Source organism: Haemaphysalis longicornis, unplaced genomic scaffold (genome assembly GCF_048455015.1).
Source record: "Haemaphysalis longicornis isolate Haplotype H1 unplaced genomic scaffold, Haemaphysalis longicornis Haplotype H1 scaffold_9, whole genome shotgun sequence".
Classification (NCBI taxonomy): domain Eukaryota; kingdom Metazoa; phylum Arthropoda; class Arachnida; order Ixodida; family Ixodidae; genus Haemaphysalis; species Haemaphysalis longicornis.
The window spans coordinates 81,250,791-81,275,179 of record NW_027526460.1 but is presented as its reverse complement, the minus strand read 5'-3'; the positions used below and the strand labels follow the sequence as shown (position 1 = coordinate 81,275,179).

General features: G+C 45.1%; 1 protein-coding gene across 2 annotated transcripts in view; it reads left to right on the top strand.

The window, feature by feature from the left end:
* The window catches only part of LOC144151665 (sodium-coupled monocarboxylate transporter 2-like), a 76,086-nt gene that overhangs the window by 10,907 nt on the left and 40,790 nt on the right, over nt 1–24,389 (top strand). For both annotated transcript variants that reach the window (XR_013318934.1, XM_077682781.1), the window contains exons 2-5: nt 14,799–15,208; nt 18,884–18,949; nt 20,071–20,122; nt 20,622–20,689. Coding sequence is in view for 1 of the 2 variants with exons in the window: in XM_077682781.1 (XP_077538907.1) it covers nt 14,864–15,208; nt 18,884–18,949; nt 20,071–20,122; nt 20,622–20,689 (531 nt within the window). In the remaining variant the exon portion in view is untranslated. The remainder of the gene's footprint in view (nt 1–14,798; nt 15,209–18,883; nt 18,950–20,070; nt 20,123–20,621; nt 20,690–24,389) is intronic.

The following is a 24,389-nucleotide window of genomic DNA, read 5'->3' as shown; positions in this document are numbered from 1 at the left end:
ACAATGCGGCTACATCGGAAAATGTAGTTTGTGCAGGTGGTGGTCAACAATTTATGCGATGCGTTGAGCAGCTCGAGAGGCTTTTCTAGTTCTAGATGTGGACTCCAAACAAGCGCGAGTCACGTAGTTCTTTCGCCGCAATAATAACAGTTACTTTTTTCTTGCGAATTATTTTAGCTTCATTTCAAAAGCTCTCCTGTGACGTAAAGCTAGCTCTTCTGTGGTGCATAGCTCTTGTTAGCAGCAGTACTAGCTCGTATTTTGGTGACCTGGCGACACATTTGTGGCATTTCGCTCAGCTCGAAACTACGCTTATCTCAAAAATTTCAGAGAAGTTTATTACTTCAACTTAACGAGGGATTGCTGCATTTCAAATAATCAATGTGGGTGTCACTAGTCATGATGACATCGTAGATACACTCGTTTTAAGCATCTTACCTTCCAGTTTATTTGTATAAGTAAAAATTATTTAGGCCCGTAATCTTTTTATCGCTTGTTTTTTTATTATAACTTAATATTCACTAAAATGGCTTGGTGGGGCAGCATGGAGGGGTTAGAGCGCACCAAGGCGATGACACACAAGGAAAAAACAGGACCAGCGCTGAACTACAATTGATTTGTTATTCCGCTATGAAAGACACAAACCAAGACAGATCCAGTAAGAAGGCCCAACATAAATGACGGAAATACTTATCTCACGGCCTGTCTTCTAGGCTCGCTGCTCCAGATACCGTTTTTCTTTTTCTGAAAGCGCAGCAGATGGCACGCTGACGCATTTTTCGTCAAGACTGTCAGTCTCGAGTGCCTCGATAAGCTCTCGCTTATGCCTGTCCTTTGCTCGGTGGTTGCTATAGAGAAACAACAGGCATACGCGACATGTTATCCAGGCACTCGAGATTGAACGTCTTGATGAAAACTGCGTCAGCATGCCACCTTTTGCGCTCCCAGAAAACGAAAAGCAGAAGATGGGGCAACGAGGGTGCGAGATGGGTGTTTACGTCATATGTTGGGCCTTCTTTTAATGCAGAGCATTTCAGTAACTCACGATGTCACCCGCGTTGACGTCCGTCGTAGTCCGCACCGTCGTTGTCCGCACCCCTCCCTACACTATATGAAAAAATACTATCCCGCACCTGGTTTCGATCCCTCGACCGTGCGGGCGGAACGCAATGTACATGGTGCTCTACCCACTGCGCCACAAAGCCGACACAGAATGGTAGGCTACGAACGCGCCTTATATCCGTGACTCATTCAAACTACGTCAAGAAGCTGCTGATACAACGCATTCACTGCCACCAACTCCCCAAACACTAAACGTTAACGCAATACACCCACCCCATATGCGACGCATTTACTCGAGTCCCCCTCGCGGGGAGATGGGACCGCCAAAAACAACGCGTTGTGGACTGCGCAGTAAGGTGCCGGCACGTGCGAGAACCGCTCGCGCTGTTCGTTCCAGGCAGGGGGCGCGCGAGCACTGCGAAGGCGGGAAATTTCAGCTGCTTTGGACAAACCTCCGTTCAATTCATCAAGAGAGAAGTGAGACAGGGAGGCGAAGAGCGTGATGGGTAGTAGCAGTAAGCGGATAACGGTGCCACAGGCCGTTATGGCGAATCACTGCTCTACATTTACGACAGCTTTCACGTTGAGTGGAACGGCTTTAATTTTTTGTACGTGTCTTGGTGTACGTCTTTCATGGAGGAATACAAAATCACTTGTAGTCCAGCGCTTGTCCTGTCTTGTCTTCCTTATGTGTCGTCGTCTTTGTGCGCGGTTAACCCCTTCATGATCTTTAGTATTGTTCTTCATTCCTTGTAAATGCTATATATTTTTCTAATCGTTGTACTAACAATTTGTTCATTCTTCTGATATTGTTCTTAATGTCCTGTGGATGCTATGCCATTTTTCCTGTGGTAGGAGGAAAGAACTATCACAATTTAATACTTGCTTTCGTAGGCGTGCCATTCACCGTTTATCTTTATTTCTGATCTGACGTCTGTTCTGCTGCTTCAAATAACATTCATTTATGCTTTTATTGCTATTAGGTCCCCATTCAATACTTCTTTGTAGCACGTTTTAGACGCAAAGCATCTTTTGAGCTCACCTTGTCCCTCCGTTGTCCAGCGTCCACTCTCCCGCTCGTCCCCCTCTCCACGCCAGCTGTGATAACGCCGCTCTCCTCCTCGCCGCTTGGCTCGTCTCGTGCCAGCTCAGGAAGACACAGGTAACACTGTCGCGCCAGGAGCCCTAGCCAGCTGTGATAACGCCGTTCTCCTCCTCGCCGCTCGGCTCGTCTCGTGCCGGCTCAGGAAGACACCGGCAACACTCTCGCTCCAGGAACTTTTAGGGGAAGCGTGCTCGTCTCATGCCGGCCCAGGAAGACACCGGCGACACTGTCGCTCCAGTAGCCACCTCATAGTCGGGGATATGTCCCTCCGTTGTTGTTGCGCCGTGCACACCACCACTGCGCCTGCGCGTCTCCCCTCCATTCTCCTCTCCGAGACACCGCCTGCGCCGGTTCTGCTCCGGTGTGGAACCTACATGGAACCCCTATTCTTTGCATCACCACATACTTCCCTTGGGAGAGGCGGTGTAATTTTTTTGAATACTCTAAGCTTGTTGCATTAGTTGTGTACATAAAGAGACCCTTTGGTCTAATTTTGGAGGGTATATGCAGCAGCACACGTTGGTGAAAAAAAATTACCCTACCTTCCCGCGAGGAGAATCCTGTGGAGATGTGACGCATCTTGGGGGTTCTTTGACGGCGTTTAGCCGAAGCTTCGGCCTGCCGAACGGCATCAGCTTCGCTACCCGCCGTTTACGTTGAGCAGCGGCTTAGGTCTGACGAACGGTACTTGGATCAGCAGCTCGGCGTTGGTGTTTAGCAGCGGCTTCACGTTGACGAAGTTCAGCATCGGCTGGTCGCTTCAACCGTTTTCGTTCGGTATCACGTTTACGAATTTCGAAATCGGCTGCTCGCTTCAATCGTTTGCGTTCAGCATCACGTTCACGCCGTTTCGCAGCCTTGTCTTCAGTGGGGCTAGCATTCCTGTTATCACAGTGATCGGTGCTTGTTACGGTGGCGCGGGCGTAAGCAGAATTGTGAGGCTCCATTCAACGCATCGATGGAAATCGGAACGCCGATGCTGGAACTACCGCGGCTATGACGCAACGTGGCGCGGCTATGACGCAACACAATCCAACACAATCCACTTTAATCCAAGCCAAGCCAAGCCAACACAATTGAATTCAATCCAATGCCCCTCGCGAGAGAGTGCTCGCTATCGGGGAGGAGAGGGGGTGAGCGGCGGAGAGCGCAGCTCGCGCGGCGAGGGGAATGGGGGAGGGGTGTGAACGGACAACAACAACGCCGTATTGAAGGACAAGGCGAGTGAATGAGATGCAGTCGCATCTAAAATGGCCGTTGCGAAATATGGGGGCCGCCGCTCATACTATGAACAAGTTTTTCGAGAATCGGTGGGAGAAAAGAAGGAACACGGGCACAAATGCAGCAGAGAATGAGGCAAGAACGCGCAAATGCGGCTTAAAAGGCTGTTGTGAGTGAAAAAATACCACGACAGGCAAAGAATATAGTCATAAGGGGTGCAATTTCTCTATTGGTAACAGACGTTTGCGATCAAATGAGAACAGAAGGTCCGTACTCTCAATACTTACATCGCATTTTAAATATGACCGGGCGAGGCTCGTTTTTTTTCTGCTCATGAATAATTTCATCTGAATGCACGCGTATGCTACAGCGGCAACCTCTTTACCACGTAGGGAGATAAAAAAAAATCTAAACAAAAGCGCGCGGCGGGCCAGTGACTACCGGCACAGCAGGAGAAGAGATACAAAAAAACCTATAAAGCCTTCCAATAAGTTTGGCCATTCCATGGTTTTCTACGGCCAAGTATACTTGGGAATTAAAAAAAACTGCCTTCTTCTTAAATTAAGCAAGCTAAAGAGATGGCGAAGCCTCAGAAAAAATGAAACCAGAAAAAAAGGGCAGAAAAAAAGAAACAGATTCCACGAGCAGTGCTTCCGGGGAGGTGTCTTGAAGTCGGTAAGATAAAGGGCTGCAGATCAACCGCCGAAATTGTGTGGACAAGTTGTTAAGCAGCCTAACGCGCGGCAGCGGACGAGCACAAAGTGCGACTAGCCCATTGACGTTCCGTGCGGGGAATTTTGTTTTGGGTAGATATTTCAGCAGTACGTTTTCCCAAAAGGAAACTATGGAGTTATTAGATGAAGGTAATTCCAGGAAACGTAAAGTACAAAGGAAAAATAATGTCTTTAAACCAGACCTCACATTACTTATTACTTTCTTTTACAACCTTGTTCTTTTAACCCTTCATCGGATTTAGTTTGACATATACGCAGCCGTATTTGCGTGAGACACAAGCACTAAACACCGCTTCCAATCAAGTTCAATAAACAAGATGGAGCATGATTATCATCAACAGCCTGCTTACAAGTGCAAAGGCCTCTCCGATCATCTTGAACCCTGTAGTCCCGCGGTTGCCCGGTTTATTACTTGCCTGCGAAATGCACTTTTTTCCTCCATCGAGTAATGGGCTTTTCTCTTCTTCTAGACTCCTCTCTCAGTATTCCCTTTGTCAACCTAGTGGTACACCGGTGTTGAATTTGCCTGCCCACGTGGCCAGACTAAGTCTGTGTATTTCTTTATTTGAACAATTATATCATCTAGTCTACCTTGTTCTCGAAACAAAAAAAGTTGTTTTCTCTCCTTTAACCTTACGCCTGTCATTCTTCTCATGGCCCGCTTAGCCGACCTACGCTCTCTTTGAGGTTTTTTAGTAAGGCGCCAAGTTTTTGCTCAATATGTCAGTCATCCCCGGAAACGCATTTGTTGCGTGTTATACTTTACAGTACTAGATGTAACTTACTTTGCAATATTTGGTAATGTTTGCCGAGTGCACCACAGCCCAAAACCTACCCTGCACCGGATTTTGTTCTCGTATCACTTATCAGCACAGACGACGTGATCGAGTAATACTTTATACCAGGAGCTGTATGCAGCAATGTGCAGGCTAAACTGTTGTCAAAAGTCCAGCCACACAGGATGCATAACTGACCGGGAAGGAAAGCAACAAAAGGTACCACTGCCTTGCGGTTCCACCTGCCGAAAGCAAAGAAAGAAATGTCGTTTCAAGGCCCCCTTCATTGTGAGTTAGGCCTGCTGAGTAGGCGGACTTTTGACAACAATGTAGCCTCCAGCGCCCTGCATGTGGAGCTTACTATATTTATGATCTTCTGTATTTTCTAGCTCTTTGCCGCATGAGCTCAAGATGGCACTTTCGGCATGTTTATCGATCCCTACATCAGTCAAAATGTCATCAGTGTCATCAGACATCAGTCATCATTAAATGTCATCAGTCAAAATGTCGTAATATAGTTCCACATATGCAGTTTTTGTAGCACTTTCCTTACTAATTTTGTATAAGTAGCCACAGCTGTTGTCACACCAAATAAAATAAACATGAAATTCAAAAGCCCAAATAAACAGGAGAAAGCTGCTTCTCTTTGGACTCTTCGGCCATAGGGAATCGCTACTCTCCCTTAGCGAGGTCGAGCTTAGAAAAGTACTTATTGTTTGTGATTTTCGCGAAAACTACGTACACTCTAGGTATTGGCTCAGAGTCGGCTACCAAAGTTTTGTTGACGCCCAGGAAATCTACACACACTCGGGTCGATCCAATTGGGTTCTTCACTGCCACTAAAAGGGCACTGTGAGGAGTGAGACCGTTTGATTATCTCTTGGGCGAACATTGATTCGACCTATTTTTTAATATCCTCTTCCAGTGGTAGTGGCAAGGGATATAGCTTCACATGTACTGCCTTCTTTGATGTTAGCTGCAGCTTGCATATTTGTATAAAGGTCCTTCCATTCACATCCGAAAATGGCTGATCAAAATTTTGGAGCATGTTATGAAGTTTTATAGCTACCCTTTCCCTCAGGATGGACATATTTCGACCTTTTCTACTGCCGTCCTTTTTCTTGCCGAATATGGGAGTACTTCATTATCCGTATCTTCGGCTAGCGCCATGCTAGGTTTACTCGTATTGTGCCTTGTTGACGTATGCCTCTCCTCGTACTTGTTCAACATGTTAATGGGGAAGAGTATCCTTCGTCCATCTACTAACAACTCGTTATCCACTTCATTTGTCTTACCTATAACCCCGATTGGCTCTTTCTATTGCCTTATAGTTTTTTTTTATCGCTGGGAAGTCACACCAAGTCTTTATGACGTTCATCTGCCGAACTACTGCTATCATAGGCCTTATTGTACCTCTACCTAGATTGTTTAGCTGTGGTGAGTGATGTGACGCCTCCCTTCTATTTCTTTCGTAGCTCCAACACCTAGGTATAAGCCGTTTTAAAGTGGGTCTGCAGTCCCACAATACCACGAGTTTCTTCAGGATTGCTATAGGTCCTCTCACAGTTCTTCCATACCACAGCTCAATTGGACAGAAACTAGATGACGCTTGTGGTACTTCAAGTTAGGCAAATAGAAGGACAGGGAGATACCTGTTCCAGTGCTTGGGGGACTCGTGGCACATTTTCTTGATCATGTCCTTCAATGTGCTGGTAAACTTCTCTACCATCCCGTTAGCCATGGGGTGGTAAGGCGTTGTCAGCAATTGTTGTATCGAGTTCAGCCTGTAATTTTCCTCGTTAGCTTAAATGTGAAGCTTGATCCTCCGTCACTGACAATTTCGTTAGGTATACCATACCGTGAAAACATTTTCAGGAGTGCCACCGCAACTTGAACCGTGTCTACATTCTTTAGTGCCGCCGCATCCTGATTACGCGTTACCATGTGCAACAAGTTTAGTGTGTATTTATTCGCGTTAGCGGAAGGCTGTGTTATTGGTCCGACAATATTTATGGCTGCTCTGTGGAATGGCGTCGCAATGGTAGGCGTTATTCAAAGAAGGGCTTCAAACTACTCGGGCTGTTGGAAAAGTCCGTTGGCAAATATCACGGGACCGCATGTACCGCTTGGTACCACTTTTCGTACCAGGTCAAAAAAACTCTTAAGCAATTCTGACCAAAGTCGACTTGTTCCTTGATGGCCTGCCATCATGCCATCATGCACTAGTTTTAATACAGTCAAACCCGGCTATAACGAACCCGGATATAGCGAATTACGCTATATATCGAACAAAAATATTTCACTTACGGAAATGCATGGGAAACATATTCCTTATAACGAAGTTCACATCCGATATATCGAACTCTGCGCGACTAGAATGGGCGCTGAAATGCATGGTCTCGGAGCGGCGATTGAGATGTGGATTGGCCGTGACCACGGAGCAAGAGTTGCGACTTAGACATGCCGCCTTGCACGGGGCGACATGACGCCCGACACTTTCCGTAACTGTTTCCGGCGCACGGCACTCTCGACGGAACCCGCGCAGTCAGCGAGTCAGGACCAAGAAAGCAACATCGGTGACCTGTGGGAAGAGCTCTCCCACATTCCCGATGATGTCGCCAGTGAAAGCCGTCCGACGCTTATATTGAAGCGCTTTCGGCAGTCAATGTGCTCCGCCAATGCTTCTGAGATTTTGGAGGACGCGGACTCGAACTGGTGCAAATAATGTTTCGTGTAGAGAATGCTATGCTAGTTGAAGCCGCCAAAACGAAAGTGAAAACAAAAATGACCACTTTTTTTCTTTGCAAAGTAGGCAGTTCAGGCGGAAAGTAGCTCTATTACTTGCAATGAACAGATTTTTTTGGGTATGGTAACGGCTACCTAACTGTGTTCCTGTCTGCATGCGGGGATGGTGGAGTTTGGGAGAGGGAGGGGGGTTTCTGCGGATTGCGAACTAGTAACGATAAGTTCGTTATAGGCGGGTTCGGCTATATCGAACTATTGGATATATCGAACCAATCGCGGTGCACATTGCAATTCGCTATAAACGGGTTTGACTGTATCGCCTGCCGTAAATCTCTAGGTACCACCAGCTGCATGACCTCTCGACAGACCTAAACGGATAGCTTCGGTAAAGAAGTCCGTCGAGCATTTGAAACTCGTACACGGTACGGATTCTTCACCATTCCGCTACTATGTGTCGCTAACTAACTTCCAGGGACGGCTCTTGCTCCTGTTGCTTTGCTAACGTACTAGGGGTAACTTGTAAGGATCCGATTGTTCGAACTTTACGTGGTGGTTTCTTCCCTTCTACCCGTGTCGATCCTGTAACGGCTGATATTTTTGCTTTGATGTTCTCTGTGTGCGGTGAACTGCCGTTGTTGTGATGCACTTCTTCTGGACCGATGCCGGAACTGCTTTGTGCGAGACCATGTGCCCTGTCTGCCAATTGGGATTTGGACGGCCAGCGTTTTAGACACCCGGAACATTTCCCAATATGAGGTCATATAACAGGTTGTCCAGAAACTTGGCGCTAATCCTTCCAAAATAATAGGGCGTAGAAATTACCACAATCGCTTGTGGCAAACACTCAATGTTACTGTCAACTGGCATGATCATGGAAAACTCATCCCGTAGAGTGCTCATCGGACACCAAGCTTCTTTTCAACACTACAGCATTTTCTCCTCTGTCCTGCAGCCCGCCAATCTTCTGACCTCGGAGTTCCCCTCTACGACGGGCACTCGGTCTAATTGGTTAATGGTCGAGCTTGCTCACAGGAGCAAGTGCTGCCTCTTCTTTTATTTTTTTGTCCTGACGTTGTTGCGCTGTTGTTCTTTTCTTACGAAAAACGATTCTAGCCGCCCTGTCTTGCTGCCTAAATCTACAGTCCTGCGTTTTGTGCCCCCTGTTGTGACAAACTTGAATAGTTAGGTTATTTTGCCACCACCCGTATTACGGCGGCAATATGTTGCTTAATGTACCACGTAATTGCACTGGAAACATTTTATAGGTGCGTGCTGGCCGGCGTGACGACTTGTCGATCATGCCTATTTTGCATTTGGTGTGGGCGGCATCTGCATGTCCAGCTAGTCTGTGGTACTACCCAGACTTTTTTTTATCCTCTGCGCCTCCGTAATCCCGTCAGTCGAGTATGCCAGCTCCTGAAGAGCAAGTACTCGTTTTCTATAAAAAACACAAATCCCTCAGGGATGCTAAAAAATAAAAATTGCTTGGTGACGAGAAGATTTCTGATAGCTGCGTACGTTTCGTCCGATCCAGAAAGCTCCATTCACCTCTCCTAGTAGTTGCTGAGCCGGGCAACGAACTCTCAACCGGTTTCGGGAAGCTCTGGATTGGAAGGTATAAGCTTTCCAAACCGTTCAACGTTTTGTCGAAACCTTTAAAGAGCAATCTTCCCTTGCTTATATTCGGTGGAGTCCGAAGCTGGCATTCGTCCGAAGATGCTGAACGCCTCTCCTGAGAAGAACAGGCTTACGGCCGTAGCCCATTCGGACCTTTTGCAACCTTCTCTTGTGGCTATCCTTTCGAATCGTTGAAGGTAAGCATCTAAATCGTCTCGGCCTTGATAGAACGACGCCATCAAGACAGATCTTCGGGGCTTGCGGTGATACCGAGCCTGATGTTTTTCCTGTCTGCTCCACCGTCCTCGGCGAAGCATCTTGGGCAAGCCGCAGTTTAGGTTCTAGTATTTTCTGTTCTAGCTCTCTTCTTTTTTCTGCTCTCATTCAGCCCTCTTCTGCTCCTGCTGAGATGCTCTTTCATACATAGCCAACGACCCCTTCTTCGTTAATTCAAGTCCATAGTTGAGGGCTAACAGTTTCTCTAGTGCTATAATCCCCTTGGCTGAACTGACAGAGACAATGAAAGTGATATTATCCTTGCGGGATCACCAGAGTTGTCACGATAATTAGGCCGGCAAACAGGACGCAGATAAACGAGACATTTAATATGCAGGGACAATAATGTGCACAACGTCACAGAACATGCGGCTCCTCAGTGCGGCAACGTTGGAAGGTTCTTGAACCAAGCGCAATTTAAAGCTATTCGCTTTCGCTCACTTTCCCAGTTATGTCCGTTCAGGGTTGTAGCAGTAATTCATTATGGTGAGGTAGTCAATGACATCTTGAGATGCTGCTTCTAGCGAGCTTGCAGGACACGCTGAAGGAGACCAGGGTGCGTAGCCCCGGGTGCCGTCAGAAGTCTCGGGTGCGCATCCCGAGTAATCAAGCGTGGCAGCCCACCTGGTTCTCGTTTTCGAAGCCGCCAATGGTGTGTTGCCACGCCAAAGCTCATGGCCTGGAGCTGCTATCTGGATGTGGGAGGAGTCGTGAGGCTGGCCACTTTTCAAGGTCCGTGGCCAAGAGCTTTATCACAGGTGTCACCATCACTCGCCCTCGTCGACGACCAAGTGCCTGCGTTTTACTTCTTTTCTTCCAGTCGACTTCCTTGCAGGGGTCCATCATGACATGCTGCTAGTCGCTAACTGTGCGCGTTCTGGTTTGGCCTAAAGTTGCCTTCATTTATGGGCGAAGTCTGGGGCTGTCGGCGTCTCATGTTGTCATGGTACTAAAGCACCTAGTGAACTTGTTTTCGAACTCCTCGAAGTACACCCTATCGCGTATCAAAGTGTATAATAGAAGCGCTTCAAAATAAACTGACATGATTTAATCATTCATGGAACGCTCTCTCTCCACTTTGGAAATACTCAAGCGCAAGAAGAAGGTGCTTTTACACGGGCTATAATTTTGTTACGCTCAAATACCCACCGGCTCTTGAAGCTATGCTTGATCGGGTGGGGTGGTCGGTCGAACAAAGAAAGGACATACTTACCTTGTTGATCACCGAGGACGAGCCCCCAGGCAAGGATTCACGTGCAAACAACCCGCCCCCCCCCCCCCGCCCCCCCCATCTGACAACCGTATGCGCGAGCATTACACTGAGCTCGCGATGACGCCTGCAGCTACCCCAAACCTGGGCAGATGGGGCATGGAAATTGCTTGAATCCGGTTGAAAGCAAGAGAAGGCGCCACCGCTTCAGCAATTGCGTGATTGAATCTCTCACCGGCGATTCTCCGGCGCCCTATCAGTGCGCAGCGTTTGGAAAGAGCGGGACTCACAATGTTTGAATACAATAATACGCTTCACGCTTCGCTCCTCCTCAAGTTTCATGTAAGTAGATATGTTCTGGAGATTTTTTACTTACTCTTAAGCTTCCTTCTAATTGCAGCGTTTGTTAGAAAAGGGAAGTGTTTTGTGCGCGATTGTCGATCGTTTTACTACAGTAATAAATTTCGACAGCTGGACTACTTCAATCTGGTGCACCGTATTTGACAGTTTTATGTTATTAGATTTCAAAATGACTTTCGCCTTTTATGATACAATTTTACAGTTTGTTTGACACCGGTAACTGGTCCCACAGCTGCTGAATACTTGTAGGTTGCCGTTGTGAGGTTGCCATTTATCGTGTTTGCACTATCCTTATGCTCTGTGTTTGGAAGCGCGAACTTGTTTTCAAACGATTCTTTAGAATCCTGCATCCTTGCGCGGACTGACGGTTTGTCGGGATTCTTAAATTTCCCAAGTCTTATCCATTCTTTTTTTTGAGATTCAAACTTACTTTGCACCTAACCAAACTATGATCGCTGATGCGAATCTTTCTTGGCGCCTCCATGTCGTACACAAAACAAGGGTTGTCACTTAAAAATTATAAACTTTGTTTTCTGGTTTACCGTTGTGGCGTTATTATGTCCCTTTCTTTTTCTTTCATTTTCAGGAGAATGTGACCATTGTTTTAAGGTTGTCTCTCTCCGAAAATCGCACCCGTGTATCTCCTCGACAGTTCCAGCTGGCCATTTTAAAGTTTCTTCCTGACCATTCTCCCATTTGCTTCCCACCTACTTCTGCATAAAACGATCATAAAAATTGTGGTCTGTGTTTTTTTCCTTATTCGCTGCCGATTCGGCGTCCTCGTAGCAACTGTCCACAGCCTTATTGTCCACAGTAAACACAACTGTCCACAGTACAAACTTTAGCCTGACTGGTTTGTTCCGCTGGATCACAACCCCTGCGACTATATCGTTACTGTTAAAGTATTCCTCCATGTTCCCTGTTATTTGCCTGTAAATGTAGAATCCTACCCCTGCATTCTATTTTCTTGATGGCGTTGGTGGCACAGAGTATGTGCGCAAGCCATTTACACTTCGCTTTCTTGTCTTGTTCTAACTTCTCTTAAGAAAACAATATCCCACTTCATGTCCGAGAGCTTTTTAATAGCCCAGCTAAGCTTACCACATTAGGGGCGGATTGTGAGTTAACCATTTTCATGTTGAGTCTCAAAGGCGGCCTGTCCAAACCTAGAGGTTTTTAGCACCCTCTGCTCTATTGCTCTTCAGACACCTGCGGCTGTGAGGTGCTCTATAGCTGCCGGGAACGGATGTACAAGCATGACATTTCTCATTCATGGGCGCTCGGGACGGCACTAGGAGGGCCACACCCTTCTCCAGTTAGGGAGGGCTGTGTCACTAAGCGCTTTCCTAGCGTGGATGCGCCTAACTAGTTTACCACCTTAGGTATCCGGTATGATGGTTACTTCTGAAGCAGGCTGCAGTTCAAACCTACAAAAGTTGTAATCAAGTGACGGACATCGCTACAGCGCACATAACTGTCATCCAGATGTCCTAGCGCCCCATTGGCTAGCGCAAAACGCATCTTACACAGCCGCTGGCGAAGGCTTTCGTACTGGAGGGAGCATAAGAGGATTACAGAAGAAACAGGAGAGTATTGAGAAAAAAAGTACTTCATAAGAAAAAGCTTTTAAAGTGTGAATGGGCGGCGGCTGAAGGGCTCAAGCCTGTACGCATGTATTCATGCACAATATACACAAAAGGTATCTCGGATGCACCCTAGTCTGCGTGCTGTCAACAAGAGATCGTGCCAGCAGTCCCCACGATGAGGTAAAGCTACCTTAATTACCCGAAGAATGCCTTATTATTTCACATACGAGCACTTTAACTTTGACCTTTAGCCTACAAAGTGAGGATGCTGTTTGGTACCAAACGCAAAATGCATAGTTAACCACGCTCAATCAAGGCAATAGAAGTGCACGGGCAAGTGCTGCTGTATCGCAGATGTAATGGAAGTTACCCTACGCTGAAACTCTGCTTGTCCGAACGGCATGAGCCTGTGGAAGGTTATGTGAATAGACATAGGTGGCGGTGTAATATGCCCAAAACGGACTGGAAACCCCAAAAAAATTATTTAAGGACTATACATTAAAGTTTCCTGTGATCCTTAAGAAATGTCCGGGAAAAAATTCTAACAATTTCGAATTTCTCAACCTTTCGATGGGAAGTTCTCTCCCCTGTACAAAACATCACTAGGCCAGCCTCCTGCGAAGGACTGTCACTCCCATAATGACAGTTTCTTGGTGAGGCACTCCGCTAAACATGCTTGAAAGGCGTCTATGTATTGAGCGGCCATCATTTTAGAATGATTAGACCGAGTGGGGAACCCTCCTAGTGCACTTCTTTTTCTCAAAAAAGCGTCGCCACGTTTTTAACTGGTAGCACGAACAGCTAGTGAGTGCTGCAGGAATATGTATCTCGTATTTCTACAAATAACGGCATATTGCATTTGCCTGTTCCAAAATATTGCGCACCTCAACGTAATATTTTTGAAGTAGTTTCATGCGCGGATGCATGAAGCAGGGTGCTTTGACGTAAGGACGCGACCAGCGGACGCGATTCGTTGTTATCTTGATCTCCATTGAAACATTTTGAACTGATACGTGACAAAAGTTCTTCGGGAGTTGAATCTGTCATAAACGTAGTATCATACGTCCCAGCGTGAACACCATAACGTAGATATCTGCAATACAAATAAGCAAATAACGCTCTGAAGGCGTAATATAATATATAATTATATATACAGGGTGTCCCAGCTATCATGCACCAAGTTTAAAAAAAAGAGTAATGGCGTAACTCGAAGAAAACCTATTGGATAATGTTTGCAGTACTGTGAAGAAGCGGTGACTAATTGTTTCGTTAATGAGACTTAACTAATTATTTCTAATTATTTATCTAACTCGATAATTACCGTCCTAATCACTGAAGTGTCAATGAGGCATTTGTAAATATCGACGAGGGGCATCTAACTGCGGTATTTTCCGCGACGAACTAATTGCGTACTTATTTATTCTGACTGATAAAGAAAACCCGCGAAATATGAAAAATACCACGTGACGGCGCATCCGCGCGCATTGTAAAGCAGCGTCCCCAAATAAGCTGATTGAAAGCAACTGCTTCCGGTGTTACCCACCCGAAGAGGCAGCGCATCACCTTGATAAGGCGCGTGTGCAGATAAGGCACAAACTCAGTGGCGATTTCTTCTTTCTTTCTTTTGTTTATTTCATTCTGGCTAACTCAGAGGCAGCCTGTTTGAGGGCGTTGCTTTACGATGCGCGCGGACGCGCCGTCACGTGGTATTTTTCATATTTCGCGGGTTTTCTTTATCAGTCAGAGTAAATGAGTACGCAATTAGTTCGTCGCTGAAAATACCGCAGTTAGATGCCCCTCGTGAGTACCTACAAGTGCCTCATTGACTCTCTAGTGATTAGGGCAGTACTTCGTGAGTTAGATAATTAATTACAATTAATTAATTAAGTCTCAATAACGAAAAAAATTATGTCCGCTTCTTCACAGTACTGCAAACATTATCCACTAGGTTTTCTTCGAGTTACGCCATTACTCTTTTTTAAATCTTGGTGCATGATAGCTGGGACACCCTGTATATATATAATCATAATTGCGTCGGTTACGCTTCATAAGGATCAATGTAGTTAGTATACTAAATCCACTGACAATCTCTCTTTTTCTTTTCAGCACAAATAAGCACCTCTGGCATTTGAAACGAATCTCGGCCGACCCCGCCTAAAGCCTCGCCTTGCATGATGATGCAAACATTGGAATACGTTGTCTTCGGAACCGTGGTTACGGCAAATATTTTTCTGGGTTTGTACTATTCCTTTCGAAAGGCTCCTCCTCGCAACTCAACCTCTTCCGCTACGGCCGAAGTGTTTCTAGGAAGCCGGCGTTTGCGGATGCTACCTTTGGCTGCCTCCTGTGTGGCGTCAGTATTCTCCTCAACGGGACTTGTTGCCTTCCCCGCCCATTACTATGCCTACGGACTAAACATGGCTTGGGCTGGCCTGACGCCTCTTTTTTACCTACCTTTGGCAACGCAAGTCGTAGTGCCGGTGTTATACAAGCTTGGTGTTACGTCAATTTTCCAGGTAAGTTACGACAATTGTATGATTATCTCACACCGTTCTGAAATCCCAATGTCCATGTTACTTAAGACGTCAGCCGGCACTTAGCGATCTTGTTCGGTAGAAAAAGTGTATAACAAATCCGCCGCTCACATCGGCTGTTCGGTTTATTGAACATAGTTCTCAATTTACGTAGGTTGCTCGGTAAAAAAGATGGCTCCTAAGTAAATTCATTTAGGGCAAATGCTGCGGTGCTCGATTAGCCGAGATGTACTCTGCACGCCAGGCTTTTGAGTGCTTCTATTCCGTGCTTGTATTTTATTGTAGGCTATTATGAAGTGAAAGTTTGCTCCAATAAACAAGATTTATTAAAAGCACCTAACATCGTTCTTTCGTGCATAGCAATCTGATTTCAGCAAAAATAACAGGGCCTATGCGTGAATGCCACTATGAACTAAAAACGGGCAATCCTTTCGCTTAACGATATCGAACGTAATGTTTTTCTAAACTCACAAGGATATTTTGGAAGCTGTATGCCACTGTTCCTGCAGACCATTGTAGTTCGCGGGTATTTTGCAGAGAGGTATCATGTGAAGCTTTACATTATTCGAACTCCGTTGCAAAGATTGCAACTTCCGTGGTGTCGTCATGAGAACATAACATGGACGTATCTTGCAATTTTAACCTTGAGGTCACAAATGCACAAAGATGAACTATATATTCGTACATTAGTAACGCGAAAGACGAAAGGTGCGGTATGCAACGTAAAATACAAGTATTCATTATATATATCGCGAACTCAGTCGTTTTATAGAGCAAGCGAATAAATAGTTTGCACGCGATGAGAGGCAACCAGCCCTTATGGAATGAAAAAAATGGTTTCGTTTTAGTTGCTATCACTACCTTTTTAAAACTGCTGCACTATATTATTATCACAATTCAAACTTTTTTTATGATTTGGACATGAGCGTGGGATCTTTTTGTTTTTGTTTTTCTTGATTGCGTTTCTTTGCCTAATTACTTTGGGCGTTGATGCGCCACTCACACTAAGTGCGCAGGAACTTTTATTTGTGTTGCCCAAAGCAAGATTACCCTGGGCCAGCTGTTTATTATCTAGAATTATTTATTATTTTTTGCTCACTTTGCGCCCTTCTTGCCCGTAGTAGCACTACAAACCGTCTGAGTGGGCGCTCACTCTCCTATAGTTTGATTCTCTTTTGGTGTGGTGATAATACACCTTCTCATGTGTTACGTGTAAACCTAAAAAGGATACCCTGCATTCTGGTCATGAAGTGTTCATTACGGAGCCTGCTTAAAACTGTTGTAATGTAAGCTTTATCTTGTAATAACCAGTATTTTCAGCAGAGAACAACCATTAATTTAAGGGCGTTTAAGTTGATACCTGTAATATTATAATACCAATTACGCCAGACTTAGTCGTGCATACGGTACTTACAAAATATACCTTTCAAAAAGGATACAAAAGAATCCACGAATTTTTGTGGAGCGCTCAGATACCTATTACTCCATAGAAATCAGTTGTTATAACAATTTCCGTACCATACCAATCCTAAAGATTCGGAATTATGCCAAGCTCACACAAAAGTTTCTGTTTTGTAAATGTCTCTCTAGCCATAATATCATTTTTAATTTGGGCCACATTCTCTAAGGGTTATTCTGAGATCGGAAGTAATGGTTTTCGTATTGGGATTGGACGACCTTACGAAAAAGATTCTGATTAGTTTTCCAGACACATGAAAAGTGTTGTTGAGAGTTTCAGTTTGGTTAGGCCGTTAAGTGGAGTGAATGCCGGTGGGTGAAATCTTATTATGTCAGATTGGACTCGCACGACCCTGTTGTTAATTATCTGTTCAGGGATATTGCGAAAACTAAACTACCCGTGCTTCTCAATCGTTGGCAATCTGAGGTCTCACTGGAAGTCTGCCCCTCAAAAGGTTAAGTACAGACGCAGTCATGAATACAAGGCATACTTATTTTCTGTAATAGGTAAAGATTGCAGCCTTTTTACGGTTCTAAAGCTGGTATCTGTGGTGTAGAATACCACTGATCGAGAAAGTGCTAGTATTGCACCATTTAATACCATGAATCACATGTACGTCTCACTGAGTCACAAATTAAAGGGATAATCTGCTCACTTTTTTTAGTATCTAAAAGGCTAGGGTTGAACGAAGGTTCTTTTACAGCTATAGTTTCCTGCTTTGTTCGAAAACAAGCAAGATTACTAAACAAATATTCCTCCAGGCGCGTTCCCATGGGCTGTGTACGGTCGGCCATGCTTGCAAGTGTCTGGCCATTCTATTTCCCTTAATTTTTCCCCGCGAAGAGCCCGAAGGCATTGTACAAAAGGGGCGATAATGACGATTTCTACAGGGCGCACAGAAAACACAAATAAGTAAAAAGCAAAACAAAAGAATAAAAAAGTCCTACCGATAGATTAGGAGAACATTTATAAAGATATAGGCGAACAACAATATGAATTTAAAGCGTTGCGGGACTGAGATTTTTTAATTGCCTTACACGAACACTCGCTCTAAAAATACTACTGCCTTCCAGCGGTAATTCGAAATAGTTCAGGAAAATTCAGCGTTTTTTGGGGCACTGGAGCAAACACGAGACACCAATTTTTGTGGTGGCCGTTTCACGCTCCTTAACTGGGGCCAGCGTACGCGGCTTCCTTACAAAGACTAGTTCATTTTCATCCCTGGCTGTGTTTTTTTGAAGCACCACCCCGCAACTGTGAGGTTGCAATGCCGGTGAGCTAAGATTAAGTAGAAAAAACGCCTACATTTGGAACCTTTTTGCGTCACAAGTGCCTATCATTGCTATGAAGAGACGAAGGTGAGCATAGGTTTCAACCAGGTGTCGCGAAAAGCAGATGGCGCTCAGTGGAAATGAGCGACGGTAACGATTGTGCTCTGCCCTCAATAATGTAGCTCGAGATAACCCAACAGTTTAAGCAATGAGCCATTCTCTCGTTTGAATACAAATAAAACGCGAAATTCTCACCTGCAACAACGCACTGTATGCATTTGTACAGCTTCAGCTTCCGTTCGCTTTGCCCTTGTTCTAGTAAATGGTTCCACAGAGAGCTATGCATTATACAGCACAGCTGTTGTGTCGTGGCAAACAGAAGAATAGTGACTGATGCAATTAGTACACCAAATATTCAAATTTTTGGCACATAATTGAGTAATGAGTAATTGACATTGAGTAATGCACTCAAGAAAAAAGAAAGCTCCAGGCGTACATAGTAATAGGGAATGGCCAACCATTGTCGACCTCGTGATAGAGAATCATTGCCCTTATTATTCTTGTCCAGGGATCTCTGGGTTTAACCTTCTCAGCATTGTGATGACTGGTAAGCGTACGAGGTGTGTGTTCGTGTGTAGGTGTGTTTGCGCATTCACACATTCTTCGATGTTCGCTCTCTACCTAGTAACCAACGTTTAATTCTGTAATTTTGTGCAAGCTATGCCGGCGCAGCCCATTCAAAGTAGGCCTGAATTTCTACAGTAGGTAAAAGTAACGGACACGTGTTGTTCCATATATTTTACGGTGCTATGTTAGGTTGCGCCATAGACTTTGTACATCAGTTTTAATTAGAACTTCATCAATGATGTTTGGTTTGTCGCTCCAAAATCTTCTATATTTGCCATGCTTGGTTTTGCTTTTTTACAGTACATTCGCCTGAGGTTTAATAACATCATTTCTTTGACGGCATGTGCTATCTACATTGTTCTAACAGTAAGTACATTTGCATATATGTTTTTATACCAACGGGAATTGTTATAAACGCAATCTTTAAGTATATTAAAAAAACTAAGTTTGCACATGTTTCAAATACCATTGGCTTTAGTTCAGACCACTTTATTAGATTGGCTCCACTGTAACCAAGTTTAGTTCCTCCCTCATTTTGCGAACTTGAATTTTTTGTCCTCATATAACTAAGCACAGAAGTTGCAACGATCATTCAATTTTTTCGCAAACTTTTTTAAATTGCCTTCAATTGCGACCAAATGTTGTTGCCCTCTTCATGTGGCCACCTAAATTTTATTGCCATCATATAAGATTAGAAAACTAATTGCCTGCAAAAACCTTCGCCGTTTTAAAGCAATGTTTGTTGTATTAGAAAGCGGTCGTAGGAAATAAACCAAGCTTGCAGAGGTAACTTCTTGTCAGACCACAAGAAATAGGTGTGTTGCTGGTAGCCACCGGTAGTACCCGAGCCAGCTACCACTTATGTAACTACCCATTCACAAGTTGCAAGTAGGATACGACTTGCTCTAGAGTAAGACATGAAGAACACTTCTACAAACCCTATTATTCGAAATAAAGCTGCAGTCTACAATCCAAACGGCAACCTTGGAAATATTCCTTTTAAACACTTTTACAGCAAGATAACTATTCAGTATTTCAAAACTCCCTGTTTAGAGTATGAATTTTCATTCCATTCACAACCCATTTAAGGAAAGCCCTGATGGTGAAGCCGCCGTAAAAGAGCACTGAAAGGGAGAATAGATTTTTTCTTTGAAAAAATGTACTTGATCGTCGGGGCATTCTTTGAACCGCTCATCTAACACTTCCGCCTCACTCGCTTTTTGCTGTTCAATTGTTCGCTGTAGTGATAGAAATGGCTTGCGCCCTGGTTAGCTCAGCCAGTAAAGGTACTGCCCTAGATAGGCAGTAATTCACAGTTAAAATCTTTGAACATGACAAACTTTTCTTCTGCTAAGCACTTTTACAAAAAGATGATTAGATCTGCATTAAATCCGTATGGTTGTAATGGAGATAGATATAAAACTTTCCGTTCGAAAATTTTCAAGCTGTATTGATGACGTTCAACCGACTTTCCTTCTTTTCTACAGCAAAGCGTTGGAGCCGTCTCTATTTTTGCTGCTTCGCTGACTCTCGTAACCGGTAAGGCACTGGCAAACGTCTGGCGGTTTAACAAATCAATTCCTCACAAAAAAATGCCGTTCTCGCTTCGAAGTACCGTTATTTTTAAGGTGAAATTTGAATATCATGGTTACTCTTTAAATTTTAGCAGCAGCCCAAAATAAATATAGGTAGGAAGGGAACATTTTAGTTCTTCCAATGCTCTACTACAAAAAAGCATAAATAAGCGGTCGAAATTGTTTTTCACCACCCCACCTTATATCTGTAGTAGTTAAAGTAATAACGAATAGTCCTTGTTCTCTTCCCTGTCTCTTTCGCTATTTGACCATAGGGTTACGAGATTTAAGGATGAACCCCCCGAAACTTCGCAGCTTCTGCCCTAACAATATCGAAATAAAAATGTGAATATGTCGTTGAATAATCAACAGCTATAAGCGCTAAGATCAATTTGAGTTGAGTTGTGTTATGTACACCGTTCAGTATGGAATGGGTATATTCCGATGCTTTTTTGTCTTTTTAGTGTTTGGAGCACCCCTCTTTTGGTGTAATATCTGCATCGGGTTATGTGGAACCATTTATACAACACTGGTGGGTACCATCTATTAAGAAAACGATCTTTGCTGAATTCAGATTTTGTTTGTTTCCTTTTGGAAATTTCCTAAACTGTATCTATTGTTTCTCAAAGAACTAGCTACATTTTTAAGTACCTTTAGTTTACTTTGAAAGTTTTTAGGGGCGCAGCATCGCAGGTTTCCAAAAGTAGATTTCTCAGTCTTTGAGAAAGCGCTGCATAAATTTCCCAAATGAGGTAATATTTTTGAAGAATACAAAAGGTATTAAAGAACAAGAGACCGGCTTTTTTACACCACCATTGTTTTGTAATGTTATGTAATGTTCGGTCGGCTGTAGAGAAATTGGACGCTGCAGCATTAAAGAGTGTGTGCTCGAAGATTATGACGGGAAATCGTTGGTACGATCAGACGCAGAAGAGAAGTGCCGTCAGGGCTCCGTTCGTCTCCATTGTATTTTTGAACACACAGCACAGCTTCGATTTCCTACAGACAGTTTGAAAATGAACGAAAAAAATTTCCAGAACTCCAAAACGTCTGCAGAAGAAACAACCCCAAGGGAGTTGAATCAATTAAAAGAATGCCGGCACTAAAGCCTAGCCTTTTAAGCAAGTTCGTTTTGGAATGGTCGGGTCTAAATGTGAACCTTTTTGACATGGTTTGGCGATGATATGGACTTTGCAAGAATGTCAAATATGAACCCACAGCTAAACATCCGTTCTGCGTCATTCAAACACAATTCAGGAGGCTCTCACATAAAAAACTATGGGTCACTTGGAGGTTTGTAGGCTTATTAGGCATGTTTGCATGTTTTAAATGGAGCAATATGGTTGAGGTACTTTTGTTTTATACAATCTGCTTTCAACGCAATCTGAGCGACATATCTTGCCGGTGACTCGCATATCTGCATTTTGTAGCTGTAGTTTTGCAGGCGTAATCACTTCGAAGCAATATAAATGACGCGGTTGTAGCGTTATATTGTTCCGTTGCAATAAGTGCAACAGGCGAAGTTTGGGGCAAAGAGAAAGAGAGATTTTTTAGGCGAACTTGTGCCTCTAGAAAGAAAGCACCAGAAAGACGTGGTCTCACCAGAAGCGCCCATCAGCCAAATCAGGGTTCTACAGCACGAGCCGCTCCACAAACTCTCTTACACGCGCCGCGCGGAGGAGCCTTTCGTCGTCGTCGTCTTCGTTGCTCCGCCTCATGGCATATGCACTCTTGACATTTGCCCCCCTCTCTAAAGGGCATCGTCCCGATGCTCAGGGTAGTAGCTACACGCAAAAAATTGTAGAGAATGGGCACAGTCCCTGAGTGCGACGGCGTGGTACGTAGGCTCATCTTGAATAGTAGGGTTTAATACGCACCACGTGAACGGTTTCAGGCTGAAGACTACGACCTCCTGCGGGTACAGTGCTGACCGGGATAACTTCACACGTAACGTCGCTCAGCCGACGCAGAACATTGTATGGTCCAAAGTATCGTTTAAGCAGCTTTTCTGAGAGCCCGCGGTGACGAACAGGATTCCACACCCACACACGGTCACCATATTGGACGTCCGCGTACCTGTGGCGGAAATTGTAGCGGTCGTCGTCATGACATTGCTGATTGCCTGTGCGCACGCGAGGAAGTTGCCGTGCCTCTTCTGCTCGCCGTGTAAACTCTTCCGTGTCGACACGGTCGTCGCTGTCGGCATGTGGTAGCATAGCCTCCAACATAGTCGACACTTCGCGACCGTACAGTAAACTAAAGGGCTACATTCGGGTCGTCTCCTGTCACGACGTGTTGTATCCGAAAGTTGCGTACGGCAGAATGGTATCCCTGGTTTTATGCTCAAGATATATATACATGCAGAGAATGTCCGCGATCGTTTTGTTCAAGCGCTCGGTGAAACCGTTGGTCTGTGGATGGTATGCGGTTCTCTTCCTATGGGAAGTCCCGCTGAGCGTCATGACAGCTTCAACGAGCTGCGCCGTGAAGGCTGTTCCGCGGTCTGTGATTACAATCGATAGAGCTCCGTGTCTGAGCACGATGTTCTCGAGGAAGAAGTGGGCCACTTCTGCAGCTGTTCCTCCTTATAAAGGCCTTGTCTTGGTGCAGCGGGTGAGATAGTTGGTTGCAATGACTACGAAATTATTCCCGGAAGATGAAATTGGGAAAGGTTCAAGAAGGTCCATTCCGACTTGTTGAAAAGGTTTTTCAAAATTCTGAACTGGTTGACGCAAACCGGCTGGTCCTCCGGGTGGCTGTTTCCGTCGCTGGCACTCACGGCACGTCCGGACATAATGTCTAACAGTGATGGAAAGCCATGGCCAATAATATTTCTCGTGGATTCTGGCCATCGTGTGAGTGAAGCCAAGATGACCCACCGGGGGTTCGTCATGACACGCTTGTTGATTGATTGTAGGGTTTAACGCGCCGACGCAACGCAGGCGATGAGGAGTGCCATAGCGGAGGGCTCCGGATTATTTTGACCAACTGGGTATCTCTAACGTGCGCCAAAATCTCGTAAACACGAGCATTTTTTTTCCGCATCCATCAGAAAAGCGACCGCCGCGGCCGGTAATTGAATTCGCAACCTCGTGCTCAGCAGTGCAACGCCTTAGCCACTGAGCAACCGCGGAGGGTCATGACACGCTTGTACTATTTTATTGCGTTGCGTTGTGGGAATGAAAAGGAGGTGGGTATTACCATTAGGGGTGAAGTTCCTCTTTAGGAGCGATTTGTTCCGCAACGAGAAGGATGACAACCCTCTTGCAAATGCTTTCAGAACACTACTCTTCTGTCCCTCCAAAACGTCGATGAGTGGCCGCAGTTCTGGGTCTTCGCACGGCTTCTGGGACATAGTGGTCGTGTTCACAGCTCCTAAGAACGAAATGTCGTATTCTTCATCGTCTGCAGGCGTTACTGGAGCTGGGGAGAGACAGTCAGAAACGGAGTGCTGTCGCCCAGATTTATAAACGACGAATATGTCGAATTGTTGGAGCCTCAGGCTCTAGCGCGCAAGGCTCCCCGAACGCTTTCTAAGGCTCGTCAACCAGCATAGTGAATGATGGTCTCTTACGACTTGAAACGGCCGTCTATACGGGTAGGGCCGAAATTTAAACACCGCCCATAGAACCGCAAGGCATTCTTTTTCAGTTTCGGAGTAGTTCGACTCCGCACGAGACAGCGTCCTGCTTGCGAAAGCAAGAACGGTTTCGTCACAATATAGCTTTTGTACTAAGACTGCCCCTAATCCGATATTTTTTGCGTCCGTGTGGATATTTGTCTTTCCGTCTTCGTCAAAATGGGCTAAAACCATCAGTGTTTGCTTGCGCTTTCAACTCAGTAAGCGCCGTCTGCTGTTACTTGTTCCACACAAGTGGGTTATCATCTCGGGTTAGGCGGGTTAATGGTATTGCGATGTGGGAAAAGGCTGGAATAAATCGGCGGTAATATGAGAAGAGTCCCAAAAAGCGACGTACGCCTTTTTATCCGTAGCTCTCGGCAAATCAGTTGCAGCTGCAATTTTGTCAGGGTCTGCTGTACTCCTTCGCGGTCAACGACGTGGCCTAAGAAGCGGAGCTTCTCTAACTGAAGTGGCACTTCTCCTGCTTGAGTGTGAGATCGGCAGAACGTAATGCCTGGAGTACCAAGCAAAGTCTTTCCATATGCTCCTCGAAAGTGGCGGTAAAGACAACAACGTGATCGAGTTACACAAGGCACTTTGCTATTTCAGG